Source organism: Bombus fervidus, chromosome 1 (assembly GCF_041682495.2).
Source record: "Bombus fervidus isolate BK054 chromosome 1, iyBomFerv1, whole genome shotgun sequence".
Classification (NCBI taxonomy): domain Eukaryota; kingdom Metazoa; phylum Arthropoda; class Insecta; order Hymenoptera; family Apidae; genus Bombus; species Bombus fervidus.
The window spans coordinates 21063499-21081367 of record NC_091517.1 but is presented as its reverse complement, the minus strand read 5'-3'; the positions used below and the strand labels follow the sequence as shown (position 1 = coordinate 21081367).

The following is a 17869-nucleotide window of genomic DNA, read 5'->3' as shown; positions in this document are numbered from 1 at the left end:
GCACGAAGATCGCATAATTTCAAGAAGTAAAAGCACGTTATAAGAATTATTTTTTTCGTCTACGATAGTCATACAAGGTTTTGAAGATCTATATCTTCGCGGTTATTAAAAGAGTATTAAAATTTGAATAAAAGTTGTATGCGTTAAATACGACATAGACTCTCCTTTTTTTTTTTTCGTTTATTCGTTGTTAAATTTTCCTACTTCGATCATCGTTGCGTGATTATAAAATTATGTTATGACGTAGTTTGCATTATATGATAAACAATTCCAAGTTTATATCATACTTTTGCTTGCAAAGAGTTTATTGATATTCTAAATTTAGTTAGAATACTAATGAATACATTCTGCGACCTCCAATGAAAACCAAAAATAAAACTTGCATCCAGTAGACAAAAATAAAGCTTATATCGAACAAGTAAAAATATTCTTCCACTTATTTCTTCAGTAAGATGTGCATAAAAGATCGAGGCGTCGAGAAATCGAATCTAACTATATTATAGGTATCGCGAGTGGATATTTTAATTTGGAATTTCAGCTTTATTTCCAAGCTCCGTACTATGAATTTTCTCATAGCATGAAACATATTGATCTTGCTCATAGTCGCTGACAAGAATCTCGAGAAACACTGTAACGCGACGATTAAACTTCATCATCGAGTATAATTTCTCGAGTATATTTCTACAATGTGTATAAAAATACGAAGAAACGTTAATGCTTATATCGAATTTCACGAGATTTATATTATCGTACATGATCTGTTATAGAAATAAGGAGGTTGAAGGAGGAGGAGAGTAAAAGATCAAATGGCAAAAGATCAAATGGTTCCATCATCCTTGCAGAAGGACGAATGTAAAATAATTTCATTTTCTGCTTTTTAGCAGAATTGCTCTTATTCGAACTTTATTCTTTTATTTGGATAATTGGAACAATAAATAAATAAATAAATAATAAACAGTTGGAACGTTACGTTCGAACTTCGTAAAAACGTCATAAATAAATTCAGGTGTATTTGAATTAAAATATTCCAAATTTAAATTCTTTGGTGCGAAGTAATTATCGAGTAATAATATTCTCAACTCTTCTATATTGCATTGTCTTTCAGCGTATTTTGATCTGCAAACGAATTACGATTATAAGAATTTAACTTCCTTGCTGCTTAGATTTAAATTTATTGCTTACAATGAAAAATTATATTAAATTATATAAATAGATTTCAGACATTGAAAATGCCATCAGACTGATTGTGCAAGCGAACCTCCTAAAGGACAAATACCGCCGATATTGTTGCAAAAGGAAAGAAAGAAAACGTCTCTGTCGATGTATCGTTTCTCAAGGGAACTTGTTACTTTGATTTTTCAAAATAAAACCCCTGCAAATTTAATCTCCTTATTTTTTTTATAACAGATCGCGTATTTGTAATACACATACGAGCTATCAAGTCAACTAACGAGTAATACGAGTGTTTAAAAAAAAAATCGCGTATTAAAAGAGGAGTCTGGAAGAAGGATATCGGAGAATGTTAAGAATATTGAAAGAAGAGTCTACGGATGAATAAAAATCCATATATAAATAAAGGAGCAAGTATCAATAACTGAAATAATTACTTTATATGTAACTTTGTTAAACGACGAAAATACTCGTATTGCTCGTGGAACGGTCTTAAACGATTACTTAACGAAGAGATGAAAAAGTCAATGCCGTTTGAGGTTCGCGACTGTGTATCGAGTTTAAGGGAGAACCGGAAGCAAGAAGATAATGAGAAACGAGAGAAGTTCGAAAGTTTCCTTCAGATCAAATCGACTTATCGGTATAGATAAATATTTCCACTGATTTCCTCTCGGAAAGTAATTTCCTTTTCGTCGTCGATCATAAAACCGTGTGCCTATCACTCGGTTTTAGTATTATTATTCGTTAGGGGAATAATCGTTCTCGTAATCGCACCAATTACCACGCCCGCGATTAGATTGAAATCGCGACAGGCAAAGCTTTCACGCGAGATCGATCATCAGAACCGTGAAGAAGGACATTGAAGAAGCCATTATTACTAGTTAATGCATATGAAATGTCGTTTCTCCGGAGTTTCAATTTGATAGGCAATGGACCAGCCATGAAATTTCCTCCTATCGTCAATTATTCGATTTCAGCGTCAAAGGAAGAAGAAATTTCCTATGAATCGCGTTAGAAATATTTCGATTAAAAATATCCAAATTATGTTTCGTGCGATTCTCTTACATGAGTTTTCGAGAAGATGTTCTAAAAGTGGATATAAACGAAACTTGGCATTTGTAGACGGTTAAAAAGACACTCTTCACGTATGTTTCGATCTTTCAACGTACAAATTATCTTAAAGGAAGTTGTAACAACGCCAATTCAAGAATCTCTGAATGTTAGTACTAGCAATTCTTATAAATTCCTTTCGAGAATTACTTTCGCCGAATATACGACGTTTCTAATAAACTACGTGTCTTCAAAATGTAATTGGAGAAAGTGACGTTCCGTATGCATCAACCGAAACGAATAATTCCGCGTAATGAACGAATCGCGAACGTATCACGAGTAGAGCAACTAGAGGAACGAGAATGGCAAAAAGGCGAATAAACACGAAGAATAAAAAGAAAAAAAGGAGCAAAAAAAAAAAAAAAAGAAAAATAGAGAATGTGAGATGATAATCGGAGAGTGTGTGCGAGAGTATGAGCGTGTAAAAATGGCGCGGAATTTCCCAAAGAGGAAAAAGAAACACAGTATTGCCTTTCTCAGGGACGCGGCCTTGGCCCGTGAATTTCATTTTAAGTTCTTAGAGCAATAAATCGGCGACAATCACGGCGTTTCGGGCCGAGTTCGCGTCGCTGAAACATCTTCTCGTCTGTCCCGTGTGCGCGTTTCCACTTCTGTCCTCTACGCTTAGAACGACGACGACGAAACCACGCTGAGCCGCGATTCATGTGAATACTTAACTAATTTCGCGCGCTCGACTTAATACAACAGTGCCTGCTCAACTGTCGCAGGTGAGGAACTGAAGAAATCGTGTTGTCGTGAAATTGTGTAGAGGAAATAAATATATATACATATATATGTGTATATATATGTAATGGTGTAATATTTTGGAAATCAGGCGATCGATTCGTGAAAACTTTAAATTCTATCGAATTTACATATTTATATTTTAAAAATTGTTAGTCGTTATTTCTGGGTTTTTCTTTTACGTGACTTCTTACTGTTTCATTCTACCGAACGGTGAGTGAAATTGGAAACGCGAGTGAAATGGAGGAAAAGTTATCAATTCGAACAGCCGTGTTGCGATATGTGGCATAAATCTGCACGAAACTCTTGGAATATCTGTTTTTAATAAAAAATTTAGTATCTCACGTAGCATGTGAACTTATAGTTTCACGCGTCTTTTAAATAATATACCAATACACCAATAGATTGTCGATCTTTATGTAAATTCATATTTCTATGAATATAAGTAAAAAAAAAAAAAAAAGAAAAAAAAATGGAACATAGAAAATTGTTCTACTTATACTTATCAGGTATTACAGAGGTATTACTATATTTTGAATATTTTACATATTTTCGAATGTTACGTGTATTCGGTGTAAGGCATTTGTGCAGTCATAAATTCTCATAAATGCATAAAAATTTTAACGTATTTAAATATTAAATTGAACGATATCGTTCCATATTTCTTAATAGTTATTTAATTCTTACGAATTTCGAATCAAATGTGACAACTGTCCTAAGACTTTTGAGCGGTGGTGTAGGTGCAGGTATTTGAATTTTAACGAATTAGAGGTTCACTTATTTATTACGTATTTGTTCACACACAAAGGTTGTAATAGATTATTAAGATAAAATATGACGTAATTTATTTCCGTAATAATTTGTTTCCTTTATTATTATTGTGCTATTATTTTAGAATTATTTACGTCTTTGTTATAGCATTATTATTTATATTTATATTCTTATTGCCTTATTATTTGTCGTATTATCGACACGAGAATTACCGAATCTGTCAAAATCAGATGTTTCGAAAAATTATTATCTATTGAAACTATGCAAATGTTTTTATCAAAATTATATACAATGTTAGCTTTTATCAAGGTAAAAGTATAATCATATATATTTATTTATTTTCAACACACGCGTCGAATATAATTATTTACCATGGCACATTACAAATCGGTAGTTCTAATATTAATTAATATTAATAGCGTTAATGTACGTTACGTTACGCATAAAATTCTATTAATTCACTCTGAATTAATCCCACAATTATAAGGTATCCATGTCGATACGAATGAGAAGATAGCTAAATTCTTATTAAAATCTCCGCACGGTCTGTAATTTTATTGAAAGCAATATTAATGGAAGTACGATGCATAGGATGTCTATGCACCTTGACATGCGGCAGTTAAACAGGCTTCGATGTATTTCCGGTCCATGCTCGCAATGCCTCGTCGACTATTGGTGGCGTCAGGATCGATGCATATAAGCGGATTTTGTCGCGTGGATATTTCTTTTCGCGTGCGTATTTTTCTTTTCGCGTGAGCGAAACTTGCGTTTCAGAAATAGAAAAAGGCGCAACGGTGTAATCTCACGACGCGACGGTCAATTTTCGCCTGTTGCGAATTCTCGCGTGTCGCTGATGCATTCGCGAGCATTGCGACATTTAGCTGAAGATAAAATTCACTCGCCCACATCGGGCTTTAGTCGCGTGAAACTTCGTATTTAACGCTTCGCTAACCCTTTCGTTGCTGCGGGTGATTATAATCATCCAACATCGAGCGCTTTCTAACAAAGGTGACTATAGTTACTCGTAAAAATGTCGTATTAGTCGTTAACTACAATTAATAAAGGAAATTTCATATTTTAGTTGTACTATAATTATTTGATACAGTTGTAAATAATGTTTGACGTAATACGGTTGACCATTAACGATGATTATAGTCATCCGTCAAAATTTCGGATTATTATTGTCACCGGATAATAATACCAATTGTATTTCGTTAACGACCGTGACTGAACACACCATAGTTTGATATTTCTGGTTAATACATTCACTGTTATTGATGCTCATGTTGCGCTGATTCAAATATTTGAATAATCTTGTTGACGCAACCACTGACAGAATAATTTATTTAGGGAGGCAAACAGAGCGGTGGCCAGCGTAACGAAACGATAGATTATTGCTATTGAAATGAAGACATTTGCTATGAGAGAAAAATCCAATTCGAGGAATAGGTCGTTGCATTTTAGCAGCAGTAAATATTTCAAGCGAGATTTTCCTCTAGAATTGTGCAATTTTTATATTTTGTTATATTACTTTGATATACACTACGAGTCGAAGGTTTGAGATTATTATATGTTTCATAAAGTCTAAGAACTTTTAACAATGTTAGCTTAGAATAGTTTTTAATAATAAATCTGTCGTATCTGCTTTATTTTTATATTAATTTCGAATAAATAACAGAATTAGAAAATGTTAACTAATTTCAAATTTTTGCCTGATAATGTATATCATACAGTGTGTTTTAATATTTTCCATAATGGATTAAATAATTTATAGAATTTAATTATTCCGACGCATATTTCTTTAGAATTCGTTATGCATTATGTAATACGTTGACTGCTGCCCGATTGTCCTACTATCTCATTAAAAAACAAGCTTGTTTAAACGGACTACAGTTGCATTTAAAAGACTGTATATATTAGTACGTATGATATTAAGGACGTTCATTTAATTTAAATGCTTTAATCAATTCACGTTGATGGCAGTCAACGTGTCAATCTCGAATGACTCGAACAAAAGACAAAATTTACATTGTTAATAATTTATAACGTGTATAAGGTATAGTTCCACTGTTACACTATCGTTATACAATAACGAACTATCGTATTAATCGTTAATTCCATTCTAACGAAAGGGTTAAAGTGTGAAATTCGTCGACAATGACGAAAGAAAACTACCCCTTGGCTCTTTAACTAACGGATTTGATACATAAAGCCCTAATCTTTCTCTCAGAAAATTATATGTGTGAAATCCTTTTAGCATTGGACGTTGTATCAATCTTGTCGAATTTCGCTAAATGAATTCACGTTCTCTAGTTTTTCTCGCAACGAATATAAGCAAATTTTACGCCTATATTTTTTACGATAATGCTAATAAAGATACGATAATATACCAATAACCAGTTACATTTGGATGTTTATGCATCTGTCAAAAAATTTACAGAATACACCTAATAATACGCCATATAGAAAATATTCAAATTAATAATAAAAGATACACAAAAATATGCATTTTCTTAGAATGCAAATTTGCGTAAACATCCACGGTCCGCGTATTAATTAATATTAATAAATCCAATCGAGCGAAGCGACATTACCACAGAGTAATGACGTTACAAACAGCCTTTCCAACTTATCACGCTTTCTTTGAAAACATTCGACAGGCGCGTTCCTTGGCAAAAATCAATCGCGCGTAACACAGCGAACGAAACTGCATTTCCGTCTGTCTGTCCGACTAATCTGTCGAAATAGAAAGAAAAGAAAAAGCAAAAAGACAGACAGAAAGAAGAGAAAAAGAAAGTATAGATTAGGAAGCGTGAACCGATTCCGAAGCGAATCGAAACGGAGCCAGGGGAATGTTTAATCGATTCGCGCGACGATTTTAGGCGGTAGGGTTAACCGTGCGCCACTAATTTAGACTGCAGCTGGTCTGTTTTGACTGCGGCAGAACGGGAAAACAAAAGGGGAACTGTTGTAGCTCGCCGTGCATTGTGAACGTCGACCTAAATACTACGATTTTCCCCTCGGTAACGAGCCGAGCTTAGTCCGTTCGTATTTCATTGTCACGAAAGTTGTTGGGTGGTCTGTTCTATTCCTATATTCTGTCCACGTCAAACGTAGCTGCTTGCCGAAGTTGTGAAAATTCTTTCCGCTGGTACGATCTACGCGGGAGAATCGCAGAAGGCTTATTTTAATTTATCTAATCGTCTATGGCTGATCAGATGCTGGTCGATCGTCGAGTGACGACTTATTAACAGTCTCGCTGCTATTGACGCGTACGTTGTGTTCCGTAATTGGTAAGATGGACTCTGTGAAACCTTAGGAATCGTTATTTTTAACGTTGTATTGTTAACCAACGTATAACTTAACCCATTTGCATCCAAGCGCGCTGCGACTGTCTTCTATCACCAAGCGCGGATTAATTTGCGCGCCGCGACTGCTTTCTTTTATTTCCATTTTAATCTAAATAATTGTTTTTTTTAAATAAATAATTTTACTTTTTCCTCTGTTACAAAGAATGTAAGATGCGATGTTTAACATCGTCTACCAATCGTTTCGAACAGTAAATTTTCGATAAACTCCATGAAGAATTCGGATGTCATCTACTGCACCTACGACCGACTGCGCGCGGTGATAGGGACAAGTCCTCTTAAGTAGAGCCATGATGCAAATGGGTTAATAATTATCGGTCTACGCTATCGTCGCATAAGCCACAGGACGCTTAGAACTGGTACAGACGAATGTTGGAATTACACAGTTAAATCGACATTCAATTGTCATCTCTGCGTGTACTTTCCGGAAAATTGAATTACACGTGTTACGTTTTTTATTATTTTATTACAAACCAATTTTATCGACGCGTATGTACAGGACAGAGAGAAATCGCGTAACTTGTAGACGGAAGTGCATATATATACAATCCATAGTAGCACGTATTGTAAATTTCTGACCATTTTTGTCCACGTGCTAAAATGATCGTTGCGCCAGTTATGGGTTAATCGGAAGTAATATCGCGATCGCGAATATTACATTTCTGCTTTTATGTATTTTGACAAAGTAACTTTGAAACAAGCAAATGTATATCGTAATAGAACAAATGTTATTAATATAAAATAAAGAAATGTTTGATGGGAAAGAAAAAGGGTAAAATTGTATGTGCGGTGATCACACGTCGTTAATAGCAGTGAATATATTAACTGGTTTGTGCCGAATGTATCGAAGACTTTTTCTCGGATTTTTTTTTTTTTTTTTTTTTTTTTGAGTATTAAAGGAGGTTGTTTAAGTCTAACGAAAACTGTGAGTTTGGTAGAATTGAATTGATTTAGAGGTAGATACACCTGCATTTTTGCAATCATTGGGACATCTATGGACAATCGAGAGGTTATTGAAACATATTAAGAATAAATTATTATATTTCAATTGTCAGAGTATAAATTATTTATATATTCAATACCGAGATGAAAGTCTCGTTAATTATGTACAACAACATTGAACGTTCTTCTCTCGTCTATATTCTTCGTCAGGTCCCTCGATTCTCTATTTTAATCAATTCTATCATTCGTATTATTAGGTTTGCCACTTTATTTGTGGATAGACTTCTTAAAATATGCTATTTTATTCGTCTCGAGATCTTCTACGATTTACATCACATTATAATGAGATTGACGCATATTTTCACAAAATTTGTATACGTTTTTCACCATTGTTCTGTACGAATAGAAAATTCTGATCGATCAATAAGTAAACGTTCACATACATATAAATGTCCTATGAACAGGAGTGTACATATAATAACAATTAGATTTCTTGCGTTTATTAAGTATCATTACAGATAGCTTCTGATTTCTATAATTATGACGATAAGCTGTATACGGGTGATGAACAAGTTTGCAAAGTATGTTTGTACGAAGTTAGAGGATCGAATCACAACTTTGTCAAGTAAAAGTGTTTGGCAATAGACAGCGTTTCGAACCAACGTGATTACAGGAACGATCGTGTAATTTGCAATGACTTCTTTAATTGCTGCTCGCTATTTTCTGAGTCTATGTAACTCGTACGAGTAACTTCTCATTAGAAGGATGTATCAAGTGATTACTTTATAAGTAATAAAAAGATTTCTGATTCTCGAATCTGTGCTTTTCTCTCCTTTCCTCAACCTTAAACCAATGCTGTACCACGATGTTATACTATATTATACTTTGATTACGATACCGTGATAATATTTATTCCACGTGCGTTACAATTAACACGTTCTATTTGTCTGACAAAGAGCAACGTATTTCACTTTTTCAAGCAAAGAAAGTTTTCTTATGCCGGTTAATCTGCTACACATGATTTTATTACCCGTACCGAAACACCCTGTATATTTTCAGATTGATTTCAACTTTTATCCGTACAATTACGATAATTGTATCTACTTACAGCGTCAATGAAATTGCAAACCGTTTCATGTAACACGAAATATATGTATTAGTTTGTCCGAAAAGTGTCTTTCTTTCGCAAACGTATTTTTTACAACAATGTACCTTCGTACATACGTGAAACCAAGTCTGTGAAATGTCACGGTATTTATCTCAGCAGAACAAAATGGATCGTAATTCGACAAAATAATATAAAACAAAAAACATTGTGCGTCTATTATTTCCCCATAAAACGAAAGAAACTTTTCGGACAACCCAATATATTCGTACAAATTTTCCATAACCGATATTTCACACAAATACTCTTATGTATCGCTTTAGGCATGTCGAATAAAGTTTATCGAATATTTTATTATCTTGAATCATTTAGTATTCAAAATACCGGATATTTATTCCTTACCATAGAAAGTCAATTATTTAATTCCATTAATCCCTATTCATTAGTTAACAGCTCTGGCGATTACCTAATCTCACTTCGAATTGAAAGTAGATAAGGACCAAGTTCCGGAAGAGTCAATCGCTTGAAATGGATACGGATCCTCTGGTCAGAGAGATTGCATGTCCTTACGACTTTCCTATGAGAGTTTCCTACGAGAGCTTCCAAACTACTTTTCAATATTAAGTTCGCGTCGTAACTTTGATTTGACCTATCCGACTTCAAGGAAAATTTGCAGGCGAACTTTCTCAACTATCATCGAATTATCAGTACGGTCGTCGTAAAATCTCGTTCAATTTTCTGCGCGCTTTAAGATTTTGATGAGAACGTAATCTTTTACAGCAGAACGGCTTCAAAGTTTACAAATGTCCTGGATCAATGCTGTTGTACCGAAGCTACGATTTTAAGCGGATTTGAAAAGAAATGTGCATTTTTTCTCACTGTGTTGAAAATTTAATCAAAATCGAACGACGTTGTCGTTGCTGTAATTATTCTTTCACAAACATTCATAGCTTTTGTCAATTTCTATAGCTCTTTGTGTTTTTGCCAGCATCCTCTCCTGTTCGTAATTATTCTTCCAATTAATTATTTCTTAGATTAGTTTGAGATTGCCATTTAACTTTCCGAAAATGGTTCTTCGCATTTCTTTATCTTTCTTCGCTTTGTAAAATATATCCTTTGTCAGGATAGAAATCAGTACGGGTAAATAATAGGTCGTCCGAAAAGTTTCTCTCGTTTTATAAGGAAATAATGGATGCACATTTTCCGTTTTATATTATTTTATCGAATTACGTATGATCCATTTTGTTCTATCAAAATAAAGTTGACAACGTTCGACAAATTATGTTTCATGTTTGTATAAAGATGCGTCGTTGTAAAAGACGTGTCCGTAAAAGAAAGACACTTTTCGGACAATGTAATATATTTACGTCTTTACACAGATTTCCATAGGTCGTTATTTATTTAAGATTTTGCGTAACGAACAGCAACGATTGTTCGATTATTTTGAAGAAAGATGTTCTCAAACTTATGATATATACCTCGGAACAAAGTTTAAATTTGTTATCTGTGGCCTTTCTGCTGTACGAATTAAATGCAACAAGTTGTATCCACCGAAACAAGAACCCTCCCTAATTAACCTTCGTTTGTACTCCTTTGTACTCCTCATCTTGTTAGGAAACTTTCGTTTTTTAACGGGAAGAGTTTCGCTTCGCTTTCATCGTCTTCCTATTATATCAAGAAGCAAAAGTTTTAAGTTGCATAAGACAAGCCTGTTGCCTAGTTAATCGATAATAAGTAAACCTTTGGAGAAATTAATACAAGTTAGTTTAATTTAATTTATTTTCTTACGCATGGGTAGTGGCTAAGAACGCTGTATTTTTCTGAGAATGAGGAAACTCTGGCCAATAAAACCATTGTACATTGTAAATTCGAGGGTTTTAAATCAAATGTACGTGAGTTTAAAAGGCTAACTGAATGTATTCGCTACATACGAAACATGCGGAACATGCGTAAACATTCTACAACATAAATTGCGAGCAGAAACAACTCGAGTACTTTTATCAACTTGCAGCATTTTGTAATTGAACTTTCAAAAGCATCGTTCGTGTTTATTCCTGTTATTTCGTATTTTTTATTTTCTTCGTTACAATCCTCGTCTGGAATGTTTCAAATGGAAATAATAATAATAATAATAATAATAATAATAATAATAATAATACTAGCATTGTGTACATAATCGTAATATTTCGCTGTGTATATTAATTAAGTTCAATCGTTAAAAGGAATACAGAACAATAAATACCATTTAGTTATTATACAATTATAATGTGCAAATCATAATGTATAAATGTACTACCATACTGTTTGTAATTCAAACAGAATTAAGCCACAGGAACTAGATCAATTTTAGATGAAAGGCAACTCCTCGTCGTAACCAGTTATCATGTTCCTCTCTAGGACATCCAACCGGAAGTGAGCAAATTAATACATCCCTTTGAGAATTCGCATAAACTGGAACATTAAGAATATCTTCCACGTCGTTGCTTCCTGAACGGCCGCCCACCGCTTTGTTTCTCGCCTTATTCCCGGTGTAATCTTCTGGTAAGAACGCAATTTGACAACTCGGTGCAGTTGCAACGGAAGCCGCGTTCGCATCCAGATCATTCAGGTTACCATCTTCTATCAAAGCTCCTAAATATAAAATATTCCGTATTATTTGCTAAGGCAATTTTACGAAAGAAGAAAAATTCGTGTCACTTCGATTCCCTTTTTGATATCTCCTACTGTCAATTTGTACTTTGCATTACGTTTGCAATTAGAATTATAGTTTCTCCATTCTTACATTAAAATTATACGTTATACGACACGTAATTTCATACGAATTAATATCTAGGAAGTTTTGAAATTTGAAATTCTGAAATTTGTTTTCAAGCAGTGAAAGATACTTTAGAAAATTCTTCGTATTGTTATTGTTGATGGTGTTAAGTAATGATCATTAGACGAATCAAATTACCAGATATCAATAGTCCTTCGATGACCAACGATATCTTCCAGTCGTCGTTCCGTCGATTTTCAAACCAGTTCACGCAAAGTCGAAGATTCTCCATAGGTTGATGTGTTTCTCGCGCGGTGTGCTGTTTGAGAACAGTCAGAAAGGCTCGTGGTCTTGCCAATCGCGATATATCGACAACAGACGAGGAGATGGTCAAAATGGAATTTAAAGTTTGATAATTGCACAACAACCCTTTAACGAAAGGCAGAGCTTCCTTCGGACCATATTTCCAGTTTTCCATCCAGTGTATGGGAGTCTAGAAATTAGTCAGACAATTGTCCGTAACGACTCAACGATTGATAGATATTCGTAGTTAATTTCGTAAGATTAATTTGAAATTTTAAGAAATTTGTTTGAACCTTAGTATCCTCGAGGCGCAGGTTTTCAACGTCAATGCGAATAACATTCAACGTCTTCTTGGTCAGATTTATTTCATCGATAAAGAAATTTTCCAATGGATTCTTATTTTCGCTGCGTTCGCTAGTCGTTGACGATCCAAAGATCGAGATATGGCGGTCGATTAGTTCCTTCAAGTCCCTCTGAATTTTTGTTTCTGTCTTCTTGCTGCTCTTGTCGTTACTGACCGACGCTTTGATTAAAATTCCTGCCGACAATTAACAAACTTATAGCCACTTCGCAAATTACATTTCTATAGAAAAGAATGAGAGATTTCAGTTACGGAATGATTGTTCTTGTTAGCTCTGTATTGGATTTTCGAAAAAAGAACAAATATCCCAACAAAACAAATTGTCTTCGTTTCTTAGTCATCCTAGTTGTATTAGGTTGTCCGAAACGTTCCTTTCGTTTTGTAAGGAAATAATACACGCACAATGTTTTCTGCTTCATATTAGTTTATTGAATTATGCACGAACATAATAATAGAAATATAACGAAATACCTAATTCAATAAAATAATATAAAACAGAAATTGTTGTTCATCTATTATCATCTTATGAAACGAAAGAAACTTTTCGGACAACCTAATATCATTTCCTACTCCCCATCAAACTATCATCAGCCCTAATAACTAGACTGCGGATATTCGCGCAAATTCATATCTTCGCGAATGCAATTTAATGTACTAAATTCCGGGTTTATTTATATATTTTATCGCGTAGTATACATTCCGTGTAACTTTGCATCCTCGATTCTCCCATAGACACATAAGAACCCGCAGTCTGCTACTAATATTTGCTGATAAAAACTAAACCTTTCAAATGCGTGAGCGCAGCTTCGGCAGCAGTCCTCTCCCAAGCTCTATGCGCGTTCGCGGGCAATCCAAAGCACTCTTTAGGCGAATCATTATCCGGAACATGTTCCAACGCCTTAGCTGCCTCCTCGAACGAGCCATGGACCACCCTGAGAACGTCAGCCAGCTTTCTACGACCGTCGAACACCTCGGAAGTCCAAACGTCGCGAACGATCGAGCGCAACGCTCTCATGTCGTAATCGTCCTGAAGGCGACCACCGTAAATCGCTACGTCCAACAATCCTCTGCCAGTTTGCCAGTTTCCATTCTTATCTTTACTCTTCGTCGACTCTATTTCTCTCACTACTAATTCGTATGCTGCTTCGAGATCCGATTCGTTCCATTCGTACGACCGGATCCAACCTTGAGGCACGAATTTTCGTCGTTCTTGAAGCGTTGCGTGCAGCCACGACAGCAACAGGCTGCCAGGAACGTTCACGTTCTTGTGCTTTTGACAAAGCTGTTGCAGCGATCGTTTTACGTTTCTCTTAACACCTTCCGGTGGCTCGTAAGCGAGTTTTAAACAGAGAGCCGCGAGACTGGGGTAGAATCCCAGGCATTGTTCAGTGGTTAACCAAATCCTTGTAGCGGGGTTTTTGTTGCTGGTGCACATGGGTGATCTGAGAAGGCTCTCCAGTCTGGGAAGCCAGTTGAGAGCCAGATGCAAATTGCTGAGCAGTATCCAGCCTCCGTTCCTGTTTCGTCAACAAATCGATCGCCTTAATCTTTCGTTAAATGAACTTCTCCATAATGACGTTTAATTGCTAGGTGAAATTATATCGTTAAACTACGTGGTGTACGCATTCGTTACGAGATTTCTTAACTTTCGGTTACGCGCCTAAAATTGACTAACCGGCATGACAGTATGCAAGAAGAGTCGAAGATCGAGGACTTTCTTTTTCATTGAAAAGTTGACGCTTTTTAAAAATGATCTCGGAAGCTTATTATACAGCGCAAGGATGGACAAGGTAAGGTATCTATTTGGAAGGGAGAATAGGAAATTTCGCACGCTATATTCAGAGAGGGGAGCAGTAAATAATACGAAGGTTGATAATTTCATCGCAATGTATACGCTGCGCACGTAAACAATATCGAATTACGTGATGGAGGTACGTAAACAAAGTCTATAGCTGATTTAGTACGCCATCGTGAAGACTATGGCCTCAAGCCAAAACATTGCAGCTTTCCTACCGTATGTTGGCGAAGATAACGAGGCTACCCAAAGACATTGTTTAACATATGTGAACGGAAGCTGGATCCGAAAGTTGAAAATCTCGAGTCACTGAAGCATCGTATTATGGATTTATCGTTTATTAATGAAGTGAATCATTGAAATAGTCTAAGACTGTATCAGCCGTTCTGTTTTCTGCAAGAGAATACATCTGTTTTATCGCGTGACAAACATTCTGATTTCGAAAAGTATTTGAAGTAACGTCCGTTATTAAATATCGAATTTTTTATTCAACATAACCAGGAAGCGGATAAAACTTTCCTCTCAAACACGTTCCAAACGACATTTATCGTTTTAAATGCTAAATATGATGATCTCTTTCACGTAACAAGAGATAATTACATAATTAAACTTACAAAATAAGTGCTTACAAAATAAATGCTTCTGAACGCTTCGTAAAAAGCTACGCTTTAAGTATCAGATACAGCTAAATAAGTAACAATTAAGAAAACAAAATTTCTCTTTCGAATAATTTTCGGATGGCACTTTTTCAAATACTCGATATAAAATTGTATCATTTGATATGCAGAAAGTATGATGTTACGAGGACAAAATATCTTTTTTTTTTTTTTTTATCATGATGACATCAATTCGTAAAATCCTGAAGCTGGAAATTTATATTTCATAAAGTTAAGAAAGGCGCATTACCGACAAGCACTCTCCAGCGCGAGTTCAGCCTGAGCAACTTGACCCTGTCCAAGTGATACTTCGACGAATCCTGTGGCTGATGCAACGTGATTATTCGCTAATGCTGCTAGCTCTGAACCGGGATCAGCTCCCGGTGATAGAAGCATCAACACAGGATATGTACTCTCGTTTTCAGCTACTTTCCTCAAGGACCAGTGCGGTGGAGCTAAATTTTTCACACCTTCCCGAACGAAAATTATAAGGAGAATTAGAAGGTAAGCAAAAATATGTATATATGTTAACTCTTAAACGCATGATTATTAGAAATATAAAAGCGTATTGAGCGTGAAATTGTCACAAAATTGTAGAAAAATAATGTAAAAAAATCTAAGACATTTGGTATATTTTTACTTAAAAAAAGACATATATAGAAGATATAAGAAAATGAAATAGTTTAATAATATAATAATCCAATGGTTTATCTGTACATTTACGTTGATACTTTATATGTAGTAGTATAATATTAAACGTATCTGCGATATGATGAAATAAGAATGCGTTGGCAAATGGCAACACTATGCCTTTCATGGTCTTAATACTAAGTAGGATAATCGACTTCTTCTCATTAATACTTTTACGATTAAATTACTATTTTGAATAAATTATAATTTTAAAAATTTTCCTCTTTCTAAGAAAAGAAAGACTTTGAAATAGTTATATCCCTTCGAGTTTTATCACAAGGTTGTTATGAAATTTCCATATAATAATTGTTAACAAAATTTTAATTAAACTACACGTATAATTATCGATGAAACGATATAATCGTTATTAATGATAGAAAAATAAAAAATTACCTAATACTTCCGCAGCCAATTTCGAGAGCGCCGTATGCAAATAATCAGGACGGAGGGTTTTTATCAATAAAACTTTTTGGAACGTGGTTAAATTGCTTTCAGCGTAAATATTGCCAACGTCGCTCAACCAGGATTGTTTCATTTTTGCGGCTATCTGAATGACAGGAAATGACCGCTCGTAGTAATAGAAAATTATATCACTGTAATTTAAAAATAAGTTCGTTAAGTTAACTTACTTGTGGAAACGAAGAGACTAAAGTTCGAACTGATAGACGTCGTTCCTCGGGTACCCAATCGGGTATTTTATAATCGGAATCTTCGTCGTCATTTAATGGAATTTCTCCTAATAAGAAATTTCTTTCAACGTCTGGCACGGAATTCAATGAAAGTGCCAATTGTAATGCTACTGGCAATCGATGTTCTCTATACACGGCCTTCGAGCAATAATGAAGAGTCAAAGCAATTAATCTGTAATAGATGTTCGTTATATATTATTCCAACGTGTAATTGTAACTTTGCAAACTTCAATGTAAAATCATATCGCGTATAACATACATATAGCAACATTAACGTGTAAATGTATATTATATTATGTACAGTAGAATTGAAACACGTATATACAATTCGAGTTTATTAAATCTAGATTCTATCAAAAAATTATATTCCAAATTTTGCATTGAAAATACACTTTGAGAAATTCTATAGTATACCGTGAAATTATATTGTACATATGGTACATACGTATGTGTACTTCACAGTAGACTTTTATGCTATGTGATATTAATAAATAATTGGACATTGGAAACGATTCATTAACGGGACAAGCAAGATTTAACGAGTTGTTTCTTTTTCGAGCATTTACTAACCGTCTTTCGATCAGTTTGTCTTGCTCCCTTTTATCTTGAGATAGTATCGATTTGCGGTAATCTTCCGCCTCCAAATAAATATCAGTGAAAGCTTCGGCAGAAAACACGTACAGTGGACTCAAGGCGGTAAGACCTTTCACAGTTTTATACAAGTTGGCAGCGAATTTAGCCAATTTCTCGTGCTCTTTGGCTCTTCTGTAAACAGTATATAAAAACAGAAATTGGGACAAAAAATTAAAACTTCGTTATGAATACTCTGTCGTGGAACTTTTGTTCGGGTCGCGACTGAGAACATTCATGAAAAGGAGTTACTCAATGAATCTCAAGGTTTCGTGAATTTAAAAAGTTTCGCATGAAATATATACAGAGAATATTCCGCAGTGAAATCGCGCAACTTTGCCAGCGCGGTCGGGAAACTATTTCAAGCAAAAAAATATTACATAAACCATGAGTAAATTTCAAGGAAGTTCGTTTTGAAAGTCTGGGAAGTTTGTTGGTAGAAGCGACAAGTATTACGCTATATCATTTACATTTAATACCCTTTTAATTTATTATTTAAATTAACTTCGTGCTATGTATATATCAAATTCATATCACTTTCGTTCATTTTCATAGGTAATGATTTTGACGAGGTTAAATTCCTGTCAAATTAATTTTCATTTCCACTCTGCGTGCATATAATAAAATAATAATATAATATAATTGTATATATAATAAACTGACTCTTGATACGTATAAACGTGAAGTAACTTAACTGGAATTCCTATGCTTATCGTACGATCTCACGATACAAGTTGAAGGTTCGTATTATTTCACCAGATAGGTTTTTAATCATTTCCT

General features: G+C 34.7%; 2 protein-coding genes across 3 annotated transcripts in view; one reads left to right on the top strand and one right to left on the bottom strand.

Annotated features, from left to right (window-relative positions):
• The window catches only part of Rdga (retinal degeneration A), a 78160-nt gene that overhangs the window by 54647 nt on the left and 5644 nt on the right, over nt 1–17869 (top strand). Inside the window, exon 12 of one of the 2 annotated variants that reach the window (XR_011800459.1) lies at nt 1214–8921. The exons of the other annotated variant lie outside the window; for it this stretch is intronic. The gene's annotated coding sequence lies outside the window, so the exon portion shown is untranslated. Of the gene's footprint in view, nt 1–1213; nt 8922–17869 lie in introns of those variants that run through there. 2 annotated transcript variants of the gene reach the window in all.
• Btv (dynein cytoplasmic heavy chain beethoven) overlaps nt 11384–17869 on the bottom strand; it is a 32063-nt gene continuing 25577 nt past the window's right edge. Inside the window, exons 38-45 of the mRNA XM_072009021.1 lie at nt 17030–17224; nt 16400–16631; nt 16164–16317; nt 15331–15550; nt 13413–14146; nt 12562–12806; nt 12164–12458; nt 11384–11841 (exon numbers count right to left, since the gene is read on the bottom strand). Of these exons, the coding sequence (XP_071865122.1) occupies nt 11546–11841; nt 12164–12458; nt 12562–12806; nt 13413–14146; nt 15331–15550; nt 16164–16317; nt 16400–16631; nt 17030–17224 (2371 nt within the window). The 3' untranslated portion in view covers nt 11384–11545. The remainder of the gene's footprint in view (nt 11842–12163; nt 12459–12561; nt 12807–13412; nt 14147–15330; nt 15551–16163; nt 16318–16399; nt 16632–17029; nt 17225–17869) is intronic.